Here is a 15,913-nt window from a genome sequence, read left to right on the forward strand (position 1 = left end):
ACAAAATTGATGCCATTTTTGAATAAGTGGAGCAAGATCGGCATATTAGTAGTTACGATGTAGCTGAAGAACTGGCAATTGACCACAAAACGGTTTTGACTCATTTGAATAAAGCTGGGTACACAAAAAAGCTCGATATATGGGTGCCTCATGAACTCACTGAAAGTAACCTAATGAACCGTGTACTCATTTGTGATTCTTTATTACGACGTAATGAAACCGAACCATTTTTGAAGAAGCTGATAACTGGTGATGAAAAGTGGATCACATACGACAAGAACGTGCGAAAAAGATCGTGGTCAAAGGCCGGTCAAGCTTCACAGACTGTGGCAAAACCCGGATTAACTCGCAACAAGGTAATGCTGTGTGTATGGTGGGATTGGAAGGGCATCATTCATTATGAGCTGTGACCGCCCGGCAGGACCATCGATTCAGAACTGTATTGCGAACAATTGATGAGATTGAAGCAAGAAATTGAGAGAAAGCGGCCAGAATTGATCAACAGAAGGGGTGTGGTTTTTCACCATGACAACGCTAGACCTCACACATCTTTAGCCACTCAACAAAAATTACGAGAGTTTGGCTGGGAGGTATTAATGCATCCGCCGTATAGTCCTGACCTTGCACCTTCAGATTTTCATCTGTTTCGGTCTCTGCAGAATTCCTTAGGCAGTGTCAGGTTAACATCACGAGAGGACTGCCAAAACCACTTGTCGCAGTTTTTCGATCAGAAGCCCCAAAATTTTTACAGCAATGGGATCATGTCACTACCAACAAGATGGCAAAAAGTTATGGAACAAAATGGCACCTACATACTTTAGTCAAATGTAAATAAACTATAAAAAAAACTTTTTGAATTTTCATATAAAATACGAAGAAACTTTTTCTCAACCTATTATTTCAGTAAATAAAAATATAAATTTGACTTGTTTTTGTATTATATCAAATATATAATACAGTATAACAATATATATAATCAAATATAATTGAAATTAAAAAAGCTCAGATACTATAACTAAAGGTACTAAAACTTTCGAACTTCCTTACAAGTATAACTCCTAACATGACGGCTGAGTAGAAACGTAGTTATTTAATAGTTGTGTACCTTATACCTCCTACCTACCTACCTACCCAATAGCTTGTTGATTCCAAGGAATTGATCAATTAAGTACGTGGGCGATATTGGTAGCGTGCAGCGCCTGTCGTCCTAATTAATCGAGCCATCTGATAAGAGATAGCATCCAGCCAATTACTAAACGGCTTATCACCTACGTCTAGTCTTTAGACGTCGAGTCAATGATATCCGTTTATTGTATCTTGACATGATCCCAGTAGAAAAATTGCTGTCCCCATTTCGTTATTGGAAGTAACTGGGTCAATATTTATCCAATAACAAATAAATATTGTCAGAAACACCTAATAATATAGGTTAGCAGAAGTTAGCATCACTAGTAGAATGGAATCACGATTTAGTTAATATAAGTTACATTATATGAACATCTGTCAACCTTGCTTTTTAAATAAGGCCCCGTTACAAACACTATAATAGGAAAAAAATATTCAGTTAATTATTTATTTGAAATCTGCGGCTCGGGCTGTTGAAATTGTTATCCTAGTTTTTTGGCAACCCCTCATGACAAGTACAGACACGTAGTGAGAAGAGCATTTATTATTAATCATTACGAAAACCGTGTTAGAAAAATCTAGCTGAACTCCTTGGTCAATAAAGCTGTAACTATATAGACTGTGTAAGCCGAAAGAGTCAAAACTCTCTTCGACCCAAGCATATTTTGTGCATCGGAGTATGTATTTCGTTATGATAATCTGTTTTAACAGATAATCATAACGAAATACTTATTAATTAAACTAAAACTTTAGTTTTTATATAACAAAATGAAAACGATTTTCTATTGACCTCACATTTTTTTTTTCAATACACATATATTGAAACATAAATTTAGGGCGTCATTTATACCTCAAACTTAATTTTACCCGTCTGCATTACTAATAACACAAAATATGTTTATTGGTTAATATTGAGATACAAATATGTATATTCGCTACCAAGATTTTTTATAAACAATATGCCTGAATGAAAATATGTCTGACAAAACTTCTACAACAGGTACGTTTTACGTTTGCAACCCTACATTATATGTATAATATATTAGATTATCGTTGTAAGTACAAATGAAATTAAATTACCCAGTAGCTAATGAAACGCTAGTTTGTGAGCTTTTGATTTGGCCCTTTCAGTTAATTATATTTGTAAACAGCGTTACAACGCGACCTTATATTATTGAGTCGCTCTAACTCAATTGCGAATTCTATACCCATAATAAGCAGGAATTAATCTGGTGACATAATTTCAAGTTTACATATAATATATATAAATGTATGCTTACGTGTAATCGTATATATTACGCTCAGCTATTTGTCGTGTACATAATATAACTGAAACATAATCATCATACAACATAATATCAACAGTACTTTTTTATTGACGCCAGGCAGGCAAACGACCAAAGGAACGTGATGGTGAATCTCGCGTTGCCTTGTTGTGTGTAGTGGCTAGATTATACGATAGCAGATTATTATAAATCATTGCATCATAGGTCGATGTGATATAAAAATAAAATTCTTTACATAAATAAATCTATCAGGAGTTAGTGGTATCATACATCAGGTAAATCAGAGGGCCCGGGGTGGAATCATCTTCAGGCATTAAGAATTATCGTCCAATCGAACTGTCCTAATAGTGATGGAATCGAAAGAGTTTGTGAATTGTATCATCTGTTCTATTGTTTTAATTGATCTTCAATTTAATAGTTATTATCAACAGTAGAATGTCTTTGAAATTAATAATAATTATCGTTTGCATAATTCCTTCTAATTTTTAATCTCCAGGTAACATCAGCGCTTTACTTGGGTCTGGGAAAGTCAGCCTGGCCACGCCTCGGCACGCTGGCTGCACTTTCCGACGTGTTGATGCTGCTCAACTACGTACTGGACCCAATTCTCTACGTGCTGATGCGGCAGCGCCGTCACCTCTCGCCGACGGCGCTTTGCCATTCCATTGCACATTGCTTTAAGCGGGTAATTATATATATTCGATCGAATTATTACTTCATAGTTATATTTAGTAAAAGTCAAATAACTATTCTACTTTATTATACACAAATATCGTCTTATTCTTGGATAATAATTAAGTCTAGACCCCGAACCGTAACCGATGTAACATCAGAAACCGTGACGTCAGTTGAAGCAACAAGCAGCACAGTATTAGGTAATGACAAAAAATATGTTACTTCTCAAGCGTGGTCGTCTAAAATAACCGTGCAATTTGAACTGATAAATTACCAAAGTGTTTTATTATACCACGGGAATAAACAAACTGAATGTTACAGTTTTATTATAAGTATGCAACATGAATTTTAATACTTTATTGATATTATAAATGTAAATATGTTAACACATACTTTGCGAGGCTGGAAGCAATAATGAATTAACAGAGTTCTATAAATAACGTAACAATGATACATTGTTTGCCATTATTTTGGCTATGTCCCGACTGGCTACTAATCGTTAATTTGCAATTGAAATTAAAAGTAATAAATAACTACCCTAACAATACAAAGTGTATTGGTGTTGAATATCATATCGAATACTGGCGCCAGGATACGTCGGGACTCTTCGGTTAATTTATAAGATATGCAGATAAAATTAACAAAATACAAGCGATTTTCGGGTCGGTTAGATAAAGGGCTCATAATTATTATTCTCCTTTCTTGGCGACAGAATCACAAAACATCGACCGAGTCGATGAAGACATCGTGCTGCCCGCAGGAGACGCTCGTGGTGAGCGAGAGCTCGGGTGCGGAGCTGAGGCCGCTGCGTGCGCCCGTCTGCGCCGCTCTCGTCAAGATACACGACTGATGGACCGCACATCGGACATCCGACATCGTCGTCGGCTAATAAGTTAATATACTCATTGAAGATGTACACTTTGTCTACAAACTTCAGAACAAGCTAAGCGAAAGAATCTTTGTTTCCTATTTTTGAATCCTGTTGTTTTATTATGTGAAAACTTAAATACTACAGTATCATAATCAACTAACTTCCTAAATTGTCACTCGGATAAAAAGTGGATGACGTTCCAAACAGCCTATAGCACTGATAATGACAACTGTATAAAAAAATATTTCAAGTTTGTTGTTTTAGATATTAATCACAGAGGAAAATATTATCTACAGAAGTTGTTGGTCAAGAAGACTTTTTGATCATTACCATTTTCATGTAGAGCCATTGGCCAAGGCTAAGAAGGCAAGAAAAGCTTGGCTCTATTCTTTTAACGTACGTAAACATAACGTACTCCTGATAATGCGATGGAGACAATTCAATTTTAATAAGATCAAAATTCAAAACTTCTTTTTGAGAAATAAAGATCTTCCAACCTTCAAATTCAAAACATATCATTCTGTTTAAAAACTGAGCCCTCAATTGTCTTGGTTTCTTTAATAAGCCTCAATATGATAGAAATAGATACAAGTATCTAAATTAACAAAATATTAAAGGCTTAGGTGAATTGGTTAATATTTGACAAACAACAATTGATGTGCTGTCGACCGCTATACATTACCAAGATTACACAACAATTTAAAGCTTTAACTGGGATAGAATTTTACATAAATATATTTTTTATAAAATATTACTATAAATGTAGCCCTAAGCTTTATTTAGTCTTTAGATATAAATATTATATATTAAGATTTGGAAGTTACCCAACGTTAACAATACGAAAATAAAATAATATTTGTAACCAAAAATTTGGAATTAAAATGTAATAATGTATGAATTATTTATCGATATTACAGAGTTTATCTATTAGAGATTGTGAGTGTGAGTGCGTATTAAAAATCTTATCGACTGCACACTTCAACCGAGTTTGATACAATATTATTTTTATATTTTTCAACGTTTGCATTTAATTTCTTACAAGAAGTATTTTCATTTTGATATTATTTGTACAAAACTTTAGTATTAGATCACATAATATTACATTTGTAAATAAATATTAAATATAAGGCCTACCAAATAATAAAGCATACATCTAGTCCGAGAGCATGTATAAGAAACTAACTTGTACTTAAAATTTGATCTAATTCTATAGCATAAAAATCGTAGACATTTCTACTAAGAAAACGAATGACCAAACGAGTGTAGATCGTACAACATCATCAATATATATTAAACATTACACCTGTTGTATTATAACTTAATTAGATGTAAATTCATGTTGTAATTTTAATTGTATATTTAAAGTTAACAAAACATAAAATTCTACGAAAAGTAAATATCCATTCCTAAAAATAAATTTATGCACTTATTGTATGTAATTATGTGTAATCCACTATGAATAAAGAAACATTCTATAAATTTTGGATTAATATAATTATAGTTTATAGCATATAATATGTTTATCGTACATCATAATGTAATGTTATATACATTAATAAAAGGAAATCAGTGCCATAATAAATTGTATCATTACATTTAGAAACCTTACCCATGAACTTGTATCTTCTATACATATAATAAAATTTGAGCGTGTTTATAATATTAAAATAACTCCTTTTTTACTAAATGCATTTTCGTACACACGCCGTACATATACTTAATTTTTTTTGTCTGTCTGTCTATGTGTCTGTTTGTTCCGGCTAATCTCCGAAAGGGCTCGACCGATTTTGACTGCAGTTTCACTGGCAAAAAGCTGACGTGATAAGGAGTAACTTAAGTTACTTTTATTTTAGAATTATATAAAAGGTATTAATAAAGTCACGCTGCAAGTCAAAACATACATTTACACATATATATAAACATACATATACAGTCCTAGGTGCAGTGATCGACAGACTTACGGTATCAAATTTTCAATCAAAGCTTTGAAATTATAAAAAAAATGTAGAAGAAAGCGGAGTAAGTGTCTGCCACTGATTTTTTCTATATATTTTATGACATCAAAACGGCCTTAAACGAGTTCAAAGGGTGAAAATAGTGAACCTCCTTTTCCCCAACAGCAGGCGAAGCAGTATACCAGTTATATCATCAGCTGATAAAACGTACCACTTGCATGCATATGCACTTATATGTCTATTTTATCAGTCAGAATTTTTTTGTCTATACATGTACATATGTCTGATGCTTTAGATTTATTTTATTTTATAATACTAAATGTTTAATAGTACAAACTAAATAATTTCGAAGCCAATTCAAAGAATCGCTATTTATTCGAATTCCCTAACCCTTAAGCAGAATAAATTATTCAAAGCATCGAAAAATATCACACTGAGTAAAGTTAAAAGTCCGTCGTCTGTTGTCCTATGAAAAACAGTACTGTCGGAATTAGGAGAATCCCCTTTAAGCTTCCTTATCAATTGGTAGATTAGGTATCCGTACTTGTGGTAGAGCGTTGTCGTAGGCTTGAAGGGTATTGCAAAACCGGGCGCGGCATACGTTCGCTGTCGCAGGCGCAACGTGCTCAACGTAAACTTAGAGGTACAGCTGCTATGGGCCGCACATCGCCAGTTGACAAAGGAGTTAGAAAAGGCGTTAAGCAAACAGAGAGCAAAGGGGCGCCCCTATCGTGGTTTGCGAGGGAAGCTCCGGACACCAGGAACTAGTGCCAGATCTCTTGCAACTGGTCGGGGAGCTATTTCTAGGAAACATGGCGGGTCACTCAACCATCGATGCCTGAAAACACCCTGAAGACCCGGACAATCGAGGCGGTGGTCCAAGAGAACGTAGTCCTAACGGTATCACCGGACTTGGCGAACGACTTCAATAGTCTTCCTTTCTTTTTTTTTTAATTTATATTGCGACATCCACGGGGTCATAGCTGCCCGTGCCTTTTTTATATTTTACATTTATACACTTTGGCGTTTTATTTTTTATATTTTTACTTAACATCAGCAGATATTCGCTGGACTTCAAGCTCGCCATCGTCCTTTCGAGACCATAGGGTATGCACTTTGATATCAAGAGTTGCCCTCCTCTCTAGGAAGGCCGTTGGAGCATACCGCCAGGATCAGGTGATCCTTTGGGAGGGGGCGATGGACGACTTGTCCGGCTTCTGAAGTTGGTTTTGACTGGCTCCTGCGGGCACCGACCTTACCCGGGATGGGTGTGTTGTCCTACACAGACGACGCCCTCATCACGGTGACGGGGCTAACCTTTCAGATGGCGGCCCTAAGGTCGGAGTGTCGCTCACGGTGGATCGAATCGAGATGCTGGTCTTGAAGCTCATCAATGCCAACATAAAAGGACCTTAAACATCTTGCCTGCGTGCGCTCTATGGCAATGTTTTTTTTATTTATTGTAAATAAATAAATCTAATCCAATCTATCAGCCCATTTCCGATTACTGCTGGACATAGGCCTTTCCAATTGCACGCCACTGAGATCGTTCTTGAGCTACTCGCATCCAGCTCCTGCCAGCCGTCTTGCGTTAGTCGTCACTCCACCGTGCCTGAGGACGTCCTACACTACGTTTACCGAGACGCGGTCTCCACTCTAGAACACGTTTTCCCCAACGGTTATCGGTTCTGCGACAAATATGGCCAGCCCACTGCCGCTTCGAGCCGAGATGGCCCAGTGGTTAGAGAGCCGAGATGGCCCAGTGGTTAGAACACGTGCATCTTAACCGATGATTTCGGGTTCAAACCCAGGTAAGCTCCACTATATATATATATATATGTGCTTAATTTGTGTTTATAATTCATCTCGTGCTCGGCGGTGAAGGAAAACATCGTGAGGAAACCTGCATGTGTCTAATTTCATCGAAATTCTACCACATGTGCATTCCACCAACCGAACAGCGTGGAACAGCGTGGTATAATATGTTCCAAACCGTCTCCTTAATGGGAGAGAAGGCCATTAGCCCAGCAGTGGGAAATTTACAGGCTGTTACTTTACTTAACTTTAACCACTTCAGCTTACTAATCCGGTGGGCTATGTCGATGAATTTGGTTCTCTGGCGAATCGCCTCATTTCTGATGCGATCCCGCAGAGAAACGCCGAGCATAGCCCTTTCCATAGGACGCTGAGCGACTTTAAACTGGTGGACCAGCCCAACCGTGAGTGTAAACGTTTCGGCTCCATATGTATTGACGTCATGGGTAGGACACACTGGTTGAAGACTTTCGTCTTTAGGCACTATGGGATCGACGATGTAAAGATTCGACGTAATTTTCCAAATGCTGCCCAACCCAGCTGAATTATTTTATTCACCTCGTCCTCAAGGTTTTTCTACGTAATCGCAAAGACTGCTCAAGGTAGACATATTTTTGAACAACTTCGAGGACGGTACAGTGTATCGCAATCGGTTCCGGTAGAACATGTTTATTGAACATGACCGATGCGCTCAGAAGAATCAGCCAGCTGTTTCAGCATCTGTTGTAGGTCCTGCAGCGTTTCTGCCATAATGACGATGTCGTCTGCAAATCTCAAGTGAGAGATGTATTCGCCATTGATATTGAAGTCCTATTTGGTTGGACTCCCTTAATGCTTGTAACAAGGCTCTTATCTTGCAGGACCGTGGGAACAGTGCTGCTGATCCGCTTCGACGAAGAAGACCAGAAGAAGGGGTCTTCGCTATGGATGTCATTTCCTCCCACCATAAGTGTCCCAGGCTTAAGGGTTTCTGTACCCTGAGAACTCCCTAGGAAGTGGAACCCGCAGAGGTGAGCCTACCATCAGAACGTCACGGTAGTATGCACAAACGATCTCGTGACATCATCCAAAAAGACGGAATGGGTGGCTAACGTTGGTTTTTTAGCGGGTATACACACCGGTCCGAACATCATGTGGAGGAAAAGTGGTATGCGTTTTTGTAGCGAAAAAAAGGGCGGCATCATAGGTATTGCACGTGGGCGACAAAACAGCTAGCGGCGGGCCTGTCTAAAGTGAGTTATGACAGAAATCCAACATAGAGAGAGATCAAGTACAAATGACAAACGGACTCACGTCCTTTCTGAGTAATCTTATCACCTATTTCCAGGCTAATGAAGAATCTCACGAAAACAATGAGTCTAACGCCAAAAATCCTGCGTGGATTCAAACACCGACACTAGGTAAATGAACAAAATTAACATTTGTAATTTAATTACAAAAAAATTGTGAATGTTCATTTTTTAGCTTACGAAAACTCGTAAAATATTCCTTATACTTAATTTTTGTCTGAAACAATAATTTCGATTAGTCACCTAATTATCCTATATGTTCGAAATTTGTGGGTGATATTATTTTTTTTACATTATAAAACTGCTTAACTATTTGACATATTTTTTTAAATTTGGTTGGTCTGTTAGTTTTGTATCTTTGTTGACTTGTACTTTTCGTAAAATTATTATTTGGGCTAAAAGAACAGATTTAAATAACAAATCATATGACATACTCGACTGTCACCTGTAATTAATGTATTATCTGTATTGCAACTTCTGACTTGTGTGACAAACTGTCTGCTGTCATTATCGTAATAATTGTTTGAATAAAAATAGGTATTTTAGCGCATTAAATATAAATAATGTTATAATAAATATATGAAACCGTTTTAGAAGTACTCTATTATCAAGCCTTACATTCGATAAGGACAAAAATAGACTGTTCCGACGAAATGTCAAAGTGGTATGTTATATTTCATTGTTTGTTTCGTATAAAAAAATAAGTAATATTGACAAATTTCGATTCCTAATAAACTATCATATTGCTGATTGTTTGATGTCATACGTAACTGCATTTTCAAACGTATAATTCAAGGCAATCTGAGAGAAGTATCCACGAAATGCTGAAAGACACACCACCGCTGCGCGAGTCTAGCGATTCCATAACGTCGGGAACAGAGGCCAAGTTCCCGACATCTCGATCCATGCCTTTTCCACCGGCTTACGGTAAAGCAACTTCAAATACATATGTAATACATAATTCATGTGGTTATTTTTGCGTGTTTATTGTTATTGAGTAAAGAAAATGAAGTTGAATGCTTTCTTACTTTTTAAATTGTTCAAAACTGTACCTATATAAAAAAGAATGCTTGTATTATTGAGTAATATTTTTGTTAAATTAACTATATTCAATATTTTATATATATTGGCTCACTAAATAATTAAATTAGTATCTTTGATGTTAGTGCAATCAAATTTAATTTACCCACACACTTGTGTGCTTATGTCTATATAGCAGCATGCATAATTCTTACATAAAAGAGGAGAAAATTCATCCACTACAATACAACAATTATAAACATGTTTCGAAAAAAATTTAATAATATTACAAATGGTCTTTCGAAACTGAACTCCTTATTACATTTTACAGCTCCACCAGATGTGTCACAGAATGGTGCAGCTGGTAACAGTACGTTGTTGCGTGCAGGCTCCACCAAGATAGAGTCCATCAAGAACTGGAGTGTCTCTACATACAAGTGCACCAAGCAGCTATTGTATGAAAAGCTTGGCAAGAGCTCACGGACTGTAGACACAGGTAATCAAATTTAATAGACTTCAAAGGAGGAGGTTCCCATTTTAGAAATTTTATTATATTTTTTACCTATAATGTTTTTAGGGTTTTGATATACTAGTAATTTTATATATAACTTCTCAGTAGGGATCCCATTTGGCACTATAGGTCAATTGTGTACCACAAATACGGGTCAGATGCTGATAAAATCAAAAATCAAAATCAAAATCAAAATAAACTTTATTCAAGTAGGCTTTTATAAGCACTTTTGAATCGTCATTTTACAATTAAGTGAAGCTACCACCGGTTCGGAAAGTAGATTCTACCGAGAAGAACCGGCAAGAAACTCAGTAGTTACTCTTTTTTAACATTTAAAAAATACAACGTCATGTTAATTAAATACAATTATTTCAATTAACCTGATTAGTTGAATTCTGTGGTGGTCGGTTGCAGAGCTGGAGGCGCAGATCGAGATGCTGCGCGAGACGCAGCGCAAGTACAGCGGCGTGCTGCGCCTCAGCGCCGCGCTCACGGCGCAGCTGGCCGCCGCCGCCGCCACGCAGCGCGCGCTGGGCGAGGCCTTCGCCGACCTGGCGCAGAAGTCGCCCGAGCTGCAGAACCAGTACTAACAGAACCAGCCCGCTCCTCCAACCGCTTTGTATTCAGTGGCGTAGCTAGGTGAGGAAGGGCCACGGTGCATAGAAAAAGAATCGGGCCCTCACTCCCTCTATATCATCGATCTTTAACACCCTTAAAATTACCCTTTAAAATTATAGATACATACAAATAAGAAATCTTGTGTGGGTCGTGATTCTCTAGCTTCAGAAGCTAGAGGTTTAGTTAAGAGGCCCCCCTGAACTCTGGGGCCCTGGTGCATTGCACCACCTGGCCCTACGATAGCTACGCCACTGTTTGTATTCCTCGTAGTGGCGATCTTAACGCGTAACTCTTCCCAGGTTCCTGTACAACGCGGACACGCAGCGCTCGTTGACCCGCAACGGCGAGACCCTGCTGGCTGCGTTACATTTCTTTAACAACTCTCTAAACACGCTCACCAACAAGACCATGGAGGACACGCTGCTCACCATACGCCAGTATGAGGCTGCGCGGTAAGGTTATAATTATATTGGATACCGTCGAATATATCGTTTGAATCAGTGATAATCGCTGGTTTTTTTTTTTTTTTTATAGTATAGGTTGGTGGACGAGCATATGGGCCACCTGATGGTAAGTGGTCACCATCACCCACAGACAATGACGCTGTGAGAAATATTAACTATTCCTTACATCGTCACTGCGCCACTAACCTTGGGAACTAAGATGTTATGTCCCTTGTGCCTGTAGTTACACTGGCTCACTCACCCTTCAAACCGGAACACAACAATACTGACTACTGTTATTTAGCGGTAGAATAACTGATGAGTGGGTGGTACCTACCCAGACGGGCTCGCACAAAGCCCTGCCACCAAGTTAACTAAGTTACGTTGGTTACGCGACAAGTGGGAATAAGGTCGTAACGACAAGGTGTGTGCCAGCGTGGAGTACGACGCGTACCGCAGCGAGCTGGAGGCCAGCGGCGGCAACCCGCCCGAGCTGCTGCTGGCCAGCATCGAGCGGCATCGGCGCCACTACGAGCGCCTGCGGGACGACTCCGCCGTCAAGCTCAAGCTGCTGCACGAGAACCGGGTCAGGTTTTAACCATTACTTATTGAGCAGTAATAGGAAATGCAGCGGGCATGTAGGTGGTGAAAGAACCAGCCAACCTACTGGTAGATACAATGGACGAGCGGTGTTAGTTCTGACATTTCTAATAGTATATATATATTATTAGAAATATCAGAGCTAACATCGCTTGCTATAATTTCCAATGTTGTATCGAATGTCTCATACAGTACTAATGTCGATGGGTTGTGTTGAATTCACACCACCAGGTTTTGTATATTCTTAATTTATGACAGAGGTTGGTGACCAAGCAAATAGAATATTTCTAAATATATGTAATAAGAAAAAATTACAATATATTAATTTGAGTATATTTATTGGTATTAGGTATAATCACAAACTCAAACTCAAATAACTTTATTCAATATAGAAGCATTACACTTTGTTATTGATGGTCAATTGAAACACTACCACCGGTTCGGAAAGAAAATACCCGGACTTGAGAAGAACCAGCAAAAGAAACTCAGCGGGTTTGTCTTATGTATTATATAAATAAACAATTTAATACGACATGAAATAGCCAGGAGGCGATCGTTTCATTCCCAAGGTGTGCTATCGATCATAAACAGAAACAACAACTATTAAAACAAAATTAGTATAATATAATTTTTGTAGGTTTCAATTTCAGATAGATTTTTATTTTGATATCCGATAGTTTTGAATTATTGTTATGCAGCTCCTTTATATCCTAATATATAACATCACTTTGTCTTTCTGTCTACAGGTAAAAGTGATGAACAAGCAACTTCTACTTTTCCACAATGCCGTGTCGGCTTACTTTAGCGGCAATAACGTCGCTCTCGAAGCAGCCGTGCGGCACTTCAGCGTGCCGGGGGTTCCCTCACAACACAACAGCCACCCGCCACTGCCCACCACACAAACCCCACTCCCCTCCACCAGTCCTCCGAGGACTGCATAGGACTTCGCCCCGCCTACTTACTGAGCTGCCAAGTTCAGTAAAGGTAAGACAGTAGAAAATGTCTAAGTTGGAAATCATGGCAACTGTATAAGGCTACTCAAGCTGTTTACTGAATTTTATCATGTAATCTATTCCCATCATATTGTGCCGTGTTGTGCAACAGTTAATACTTCTAAGGACCCACAGGTAGAGTTAACTTAGACCCTATATTTTTTTAAACTAGGTACCAAAAATTGCGCTTACAATATTTGAATTACTTTTGCTATCAAATATGTTTAAAATAGGTAGATAGTGATAATTATAATTAAAAAGACAACAACCAGTATTTCCCACAGCTTGTTAATGATGATGCAAGTTATTTTAATAAATGAAGCTTAATACCCTTGTTCAAGTTGTTCATCTCGAATATTCTAAAATACTGTGACATATAATTATAAAAGCATCACAAGTTCTCTCTAGTCAATGACACTATTTTCTAAAACTTTAACTATTCAGAGCACTATATATTGCACGAATATTATAAAAATACAATATGTATTTTATTTGTGAATATAGCAATGTAATTGGTTATTCTTTATGCTCTTTATCCTTAATTATAAGAAACCATATTATTTACATATGTAACAAATAGTATTATGATTGTACCTAAAATTGGCTTATACATAACATAGTGAATATTTTCATTCCATTATTTATTGCTTTGTGTATGTAATTGTTTCATAGCTTATGTGTAGAATGATACAAATTATTGTATTCTGACATCTTATTTAGCTCAAATTTATCCTTCCATTGAAATTCTGTATAATGGTGTTCAATAAGTAATTTTAATGTATCTATTGTTAAATTTATATCAATATATAATTATCAATAATCAGAATATGTAAATGGGATCTCACTTTGTCCTGGTGATGTGTATGATGTATTTATTAAAGTATTAGTAGCCATAACATCATATGGGACCTGTACGTAATAGCTTTTTTATTAATGAATATTTACCAGAATATATCATTTTTCAAAATCAGATACTGAATGTTGTTTGTATTCCTATGTATATGTAATTAAGTACTTAGTGATTTGAATGTTTAGTTACTGTGATCATGAATGTATTCTGTAAAATGTTATGGGTTTTGTAACTATTGTATTGAAATCATGAAATTTAAGACTGTTTATTGCTAGCTTGAAAGATATTTTAATCCAAAGATCAAATAAATATTTGATAGATTTATTTTATTTTATGAAATAGAAATGTATTTCTATTTAAAAGCTTTTATGGATAGGTCATTAGTTTAGTTATAACTCATAATAAATGACAATATATATTTGTAAGGTAAAGAGGTTCTTTACCTTTAGCTTAAACATATATAGAGGCTTTGGAGCAATTCCGAGTAGCTAGTCAAACTGCATTATGTTATTACTATTTAACTATAATTTTATTGATAGAATATTATTTAAATCAAATTCCCAATTGCACATTGACAAATGATATGAAACTTGTATTATCTCTAGTGCTTTTATTTGGTAAATTTAAGTGAATGTGTGTTGTAAAATATATTTATAAAGTGTAAAATAAAATATCTATCAGATATAACTGGTATTTATTTGTAGTATCACATGTTGTCACTGCAGCACTGAACACCTCATCAGTAGAATGGCTTGACCACTCCTTGTGATGCATCTTTCACATCTTTCAATTATGACCCGGAACACATTCACAGCTACTATATAGCTATATAGATGCTCACATATTAAACTTTCACAGTTTCTTTTTCCTTGCAATCACTCTGCACTTCTTCAGCTTCAGCTTTAAACTTTTCCTGAAAAATACATTAATTAAATAATCAATTGGCCCATCATTTGAAATGTATAAGTAACTTATAAATTAAGTAATTTAAAATTTACCAAGTCATATATAACTTTAACAACCAGAGAACAGCTAGGACATGTGGCAACCTCTTCACCGGCCATCAGTTCTTCCTACAAGATACAATTAAAATAATCAAATAATATTTCTCAAAAACATATCTTCTTGTCTATGTTATCATTTATTTATAGATAAATTTTTATCTAAATGCAAAATTTGGATAGTAGAAAAAAAAGCAGTGTATAAAATCAAGGTGAAATAGGTGAAGAATATAAAATTGTTTACTATAGCCTATTCCAAAGAAAGAAATAGAAGTCAAATAAACAAATTTGAAATGAAATTAATGACATATGATAAAGATTTGTAACAACTCAATTTTCAGTTTTTATGTCAACAAAGCTGTTATCACAACTTGGTTAGTAAACTTAAAGTGGATATATGTAAGTAGTTAACTGGAATAGTGTTGTGTTATAAACAATATATATGAATCAAGAACTTTTAGATATCTACAATATAGTTAAGGGATTCGTAAATTGGTATTTACAGTCATTTAAACAAATAGATAGCGTTAAAGTACCTAAAGTGAAACGGCCTATAGTATCTGGGGTCGATATTGTAGTAAATAAAATCTAACCTTACTTATTTGAAACCTATCCCCACATGGGCACGGGTAATAATACATATCATCATCTTCGTCGTATTCGAAATCTTCGATTTCTATTTCATCGTGAAATATTGTCATTCTTGGACCTTATTTAAAACAGAGAATATAAGGAAACTTAACCATTAAAACTTATAATACTGTCGTTCACGTGCTTTGATGACCAATATTTTTAATCACACGGTATTAATGTTAATGGACAAATGGAATGGACAATATAAAACCTCTAATGTCAGAAAAAC

At 36.3% G+C, this 15,913-nt stretch overlaps 3 protein-coding genes across 3 annotated transcripts in view; 2 read left to right on the forward strand and 1 right to left on the reverse strand.

The window, feature by feature from the left end:
- The window catches only part of LOC124538872 (prostaglandin E2 receptor EP2 subtype), a 32,218-nt gene extending 26,757 nt beyond the window's left edge, over positions 1-5,461 (forward strand). Inside the window, exons 6-7 of the mRNA XM_047116114.1 lie at positions 2,908-3,096; positions 3,799-5,461. Of these exons, the coding sequence (XP_046972070.1) occupies positions 2,908-3,096; positions 3,799-3,936 (327 nt within the window). The 3' untranslated portion in view covers positions 3,937-5,461. The remainder of the gene's footprint in view (positions 1-2,907; positions 3,097-3,798) is intronic.
- A 4,042-nt stretch (positions 5,462-9,503) lies between these two features.
- Positions 9,504-14,734, forward strand: LOC124538848 (arfaptin-2). Its single transcript, XM_047116080.1, has 7 exons — positions 9,504-9,680; positions 9,813-9,943; positions 10,368-10,532; positions 10,962-11,130; positions 11,465-11,617; positions 12,044-12,194; positions 12,955-14,734. The coding sequence occupies exons 1-7, from the start codon at positions 9,670-9,672 to the stop codon at positions 13,147-13,149; spliced, it is 975 nt and encodes a 324-aa protein (XP_046972036.1). The 5' UTR covers positions 9,504-9,669; the 3' UTR covers positions 13,150-14,734.
- On the reverse strand, positions 14,728-15,874 carry LOC124538849 (DPH3 homolog). The gene is made up of 3 exons (XM_047116081.1): positions 15,645-15,874; positions 15,049-15,123; positions 14,728-14,963 (listed from the first exon to the last, which is right to left on the reverse strand). The coding sequence occupies exons 1-3, from the start codon at positions 15,750-15,752 to the stop codon at positions 14,895-14,897; spliced, it is 252 nt and encodes an 83-aa protein (XP_046972037.1). The 5' UTR covers positions 15,753-15,874; the 3' UTR covers positions 14,728-14,894.
- Positions 15,875-15,913: the final 39 nt, after the last annotated feature.

This window comes from Vanessa cardui, chromosome 21, assembly GCF_905220365.1.
Source record: "Vanessa cardui chromosome 21, ilVanCard2.1, whole genome shotgun sequence".
Taxonomy (NCBI): Eukaryota; Metazoa; Arthropoda; class Insecta; order Lepidoptera; family Nymphalidae; genus Vanessa; species Vanessa cardui.

Coding starts and splice junctions, on each gene's coding strand:
- LOC124538848 (XM_047116080.1), top strand. Junction 10,533..10,961: donor CTCACGGACTGTAGACACAG/GTAATCAAATTT, acceptor GGTCGGTTGCAG/AGCTGGAGGCGCAGATCGAG. Junction 11,618..12,043: donor CGCCAGTATGAGGCTGCGCG/GTAAGGTTATAA, acceptor GGTGTGTGCCAG/CGTGGAGTACGACGCGTACC.
- LOC124538849 (XM_047116081.1), bottom strand. CDS start 15,752: ATGACAATATTTCACGATGAAATAGAAATCGAAGATTTCGAATACGAC. Junction 15,124..15,644: donor ATAGGTTTCAAATAAGTAAG/GTTAGATTTTAT, acceptor TGTATCTTGTAG/GAAGAACTGATGGCCGGTGA. Junction 14,964..15,048: donor TTAAAGTTATATATGACTTG/GTAAATTTTAAA, acceptor TGTATTTTTCAG/GAAAAGTTTAAAGCTGAAGC.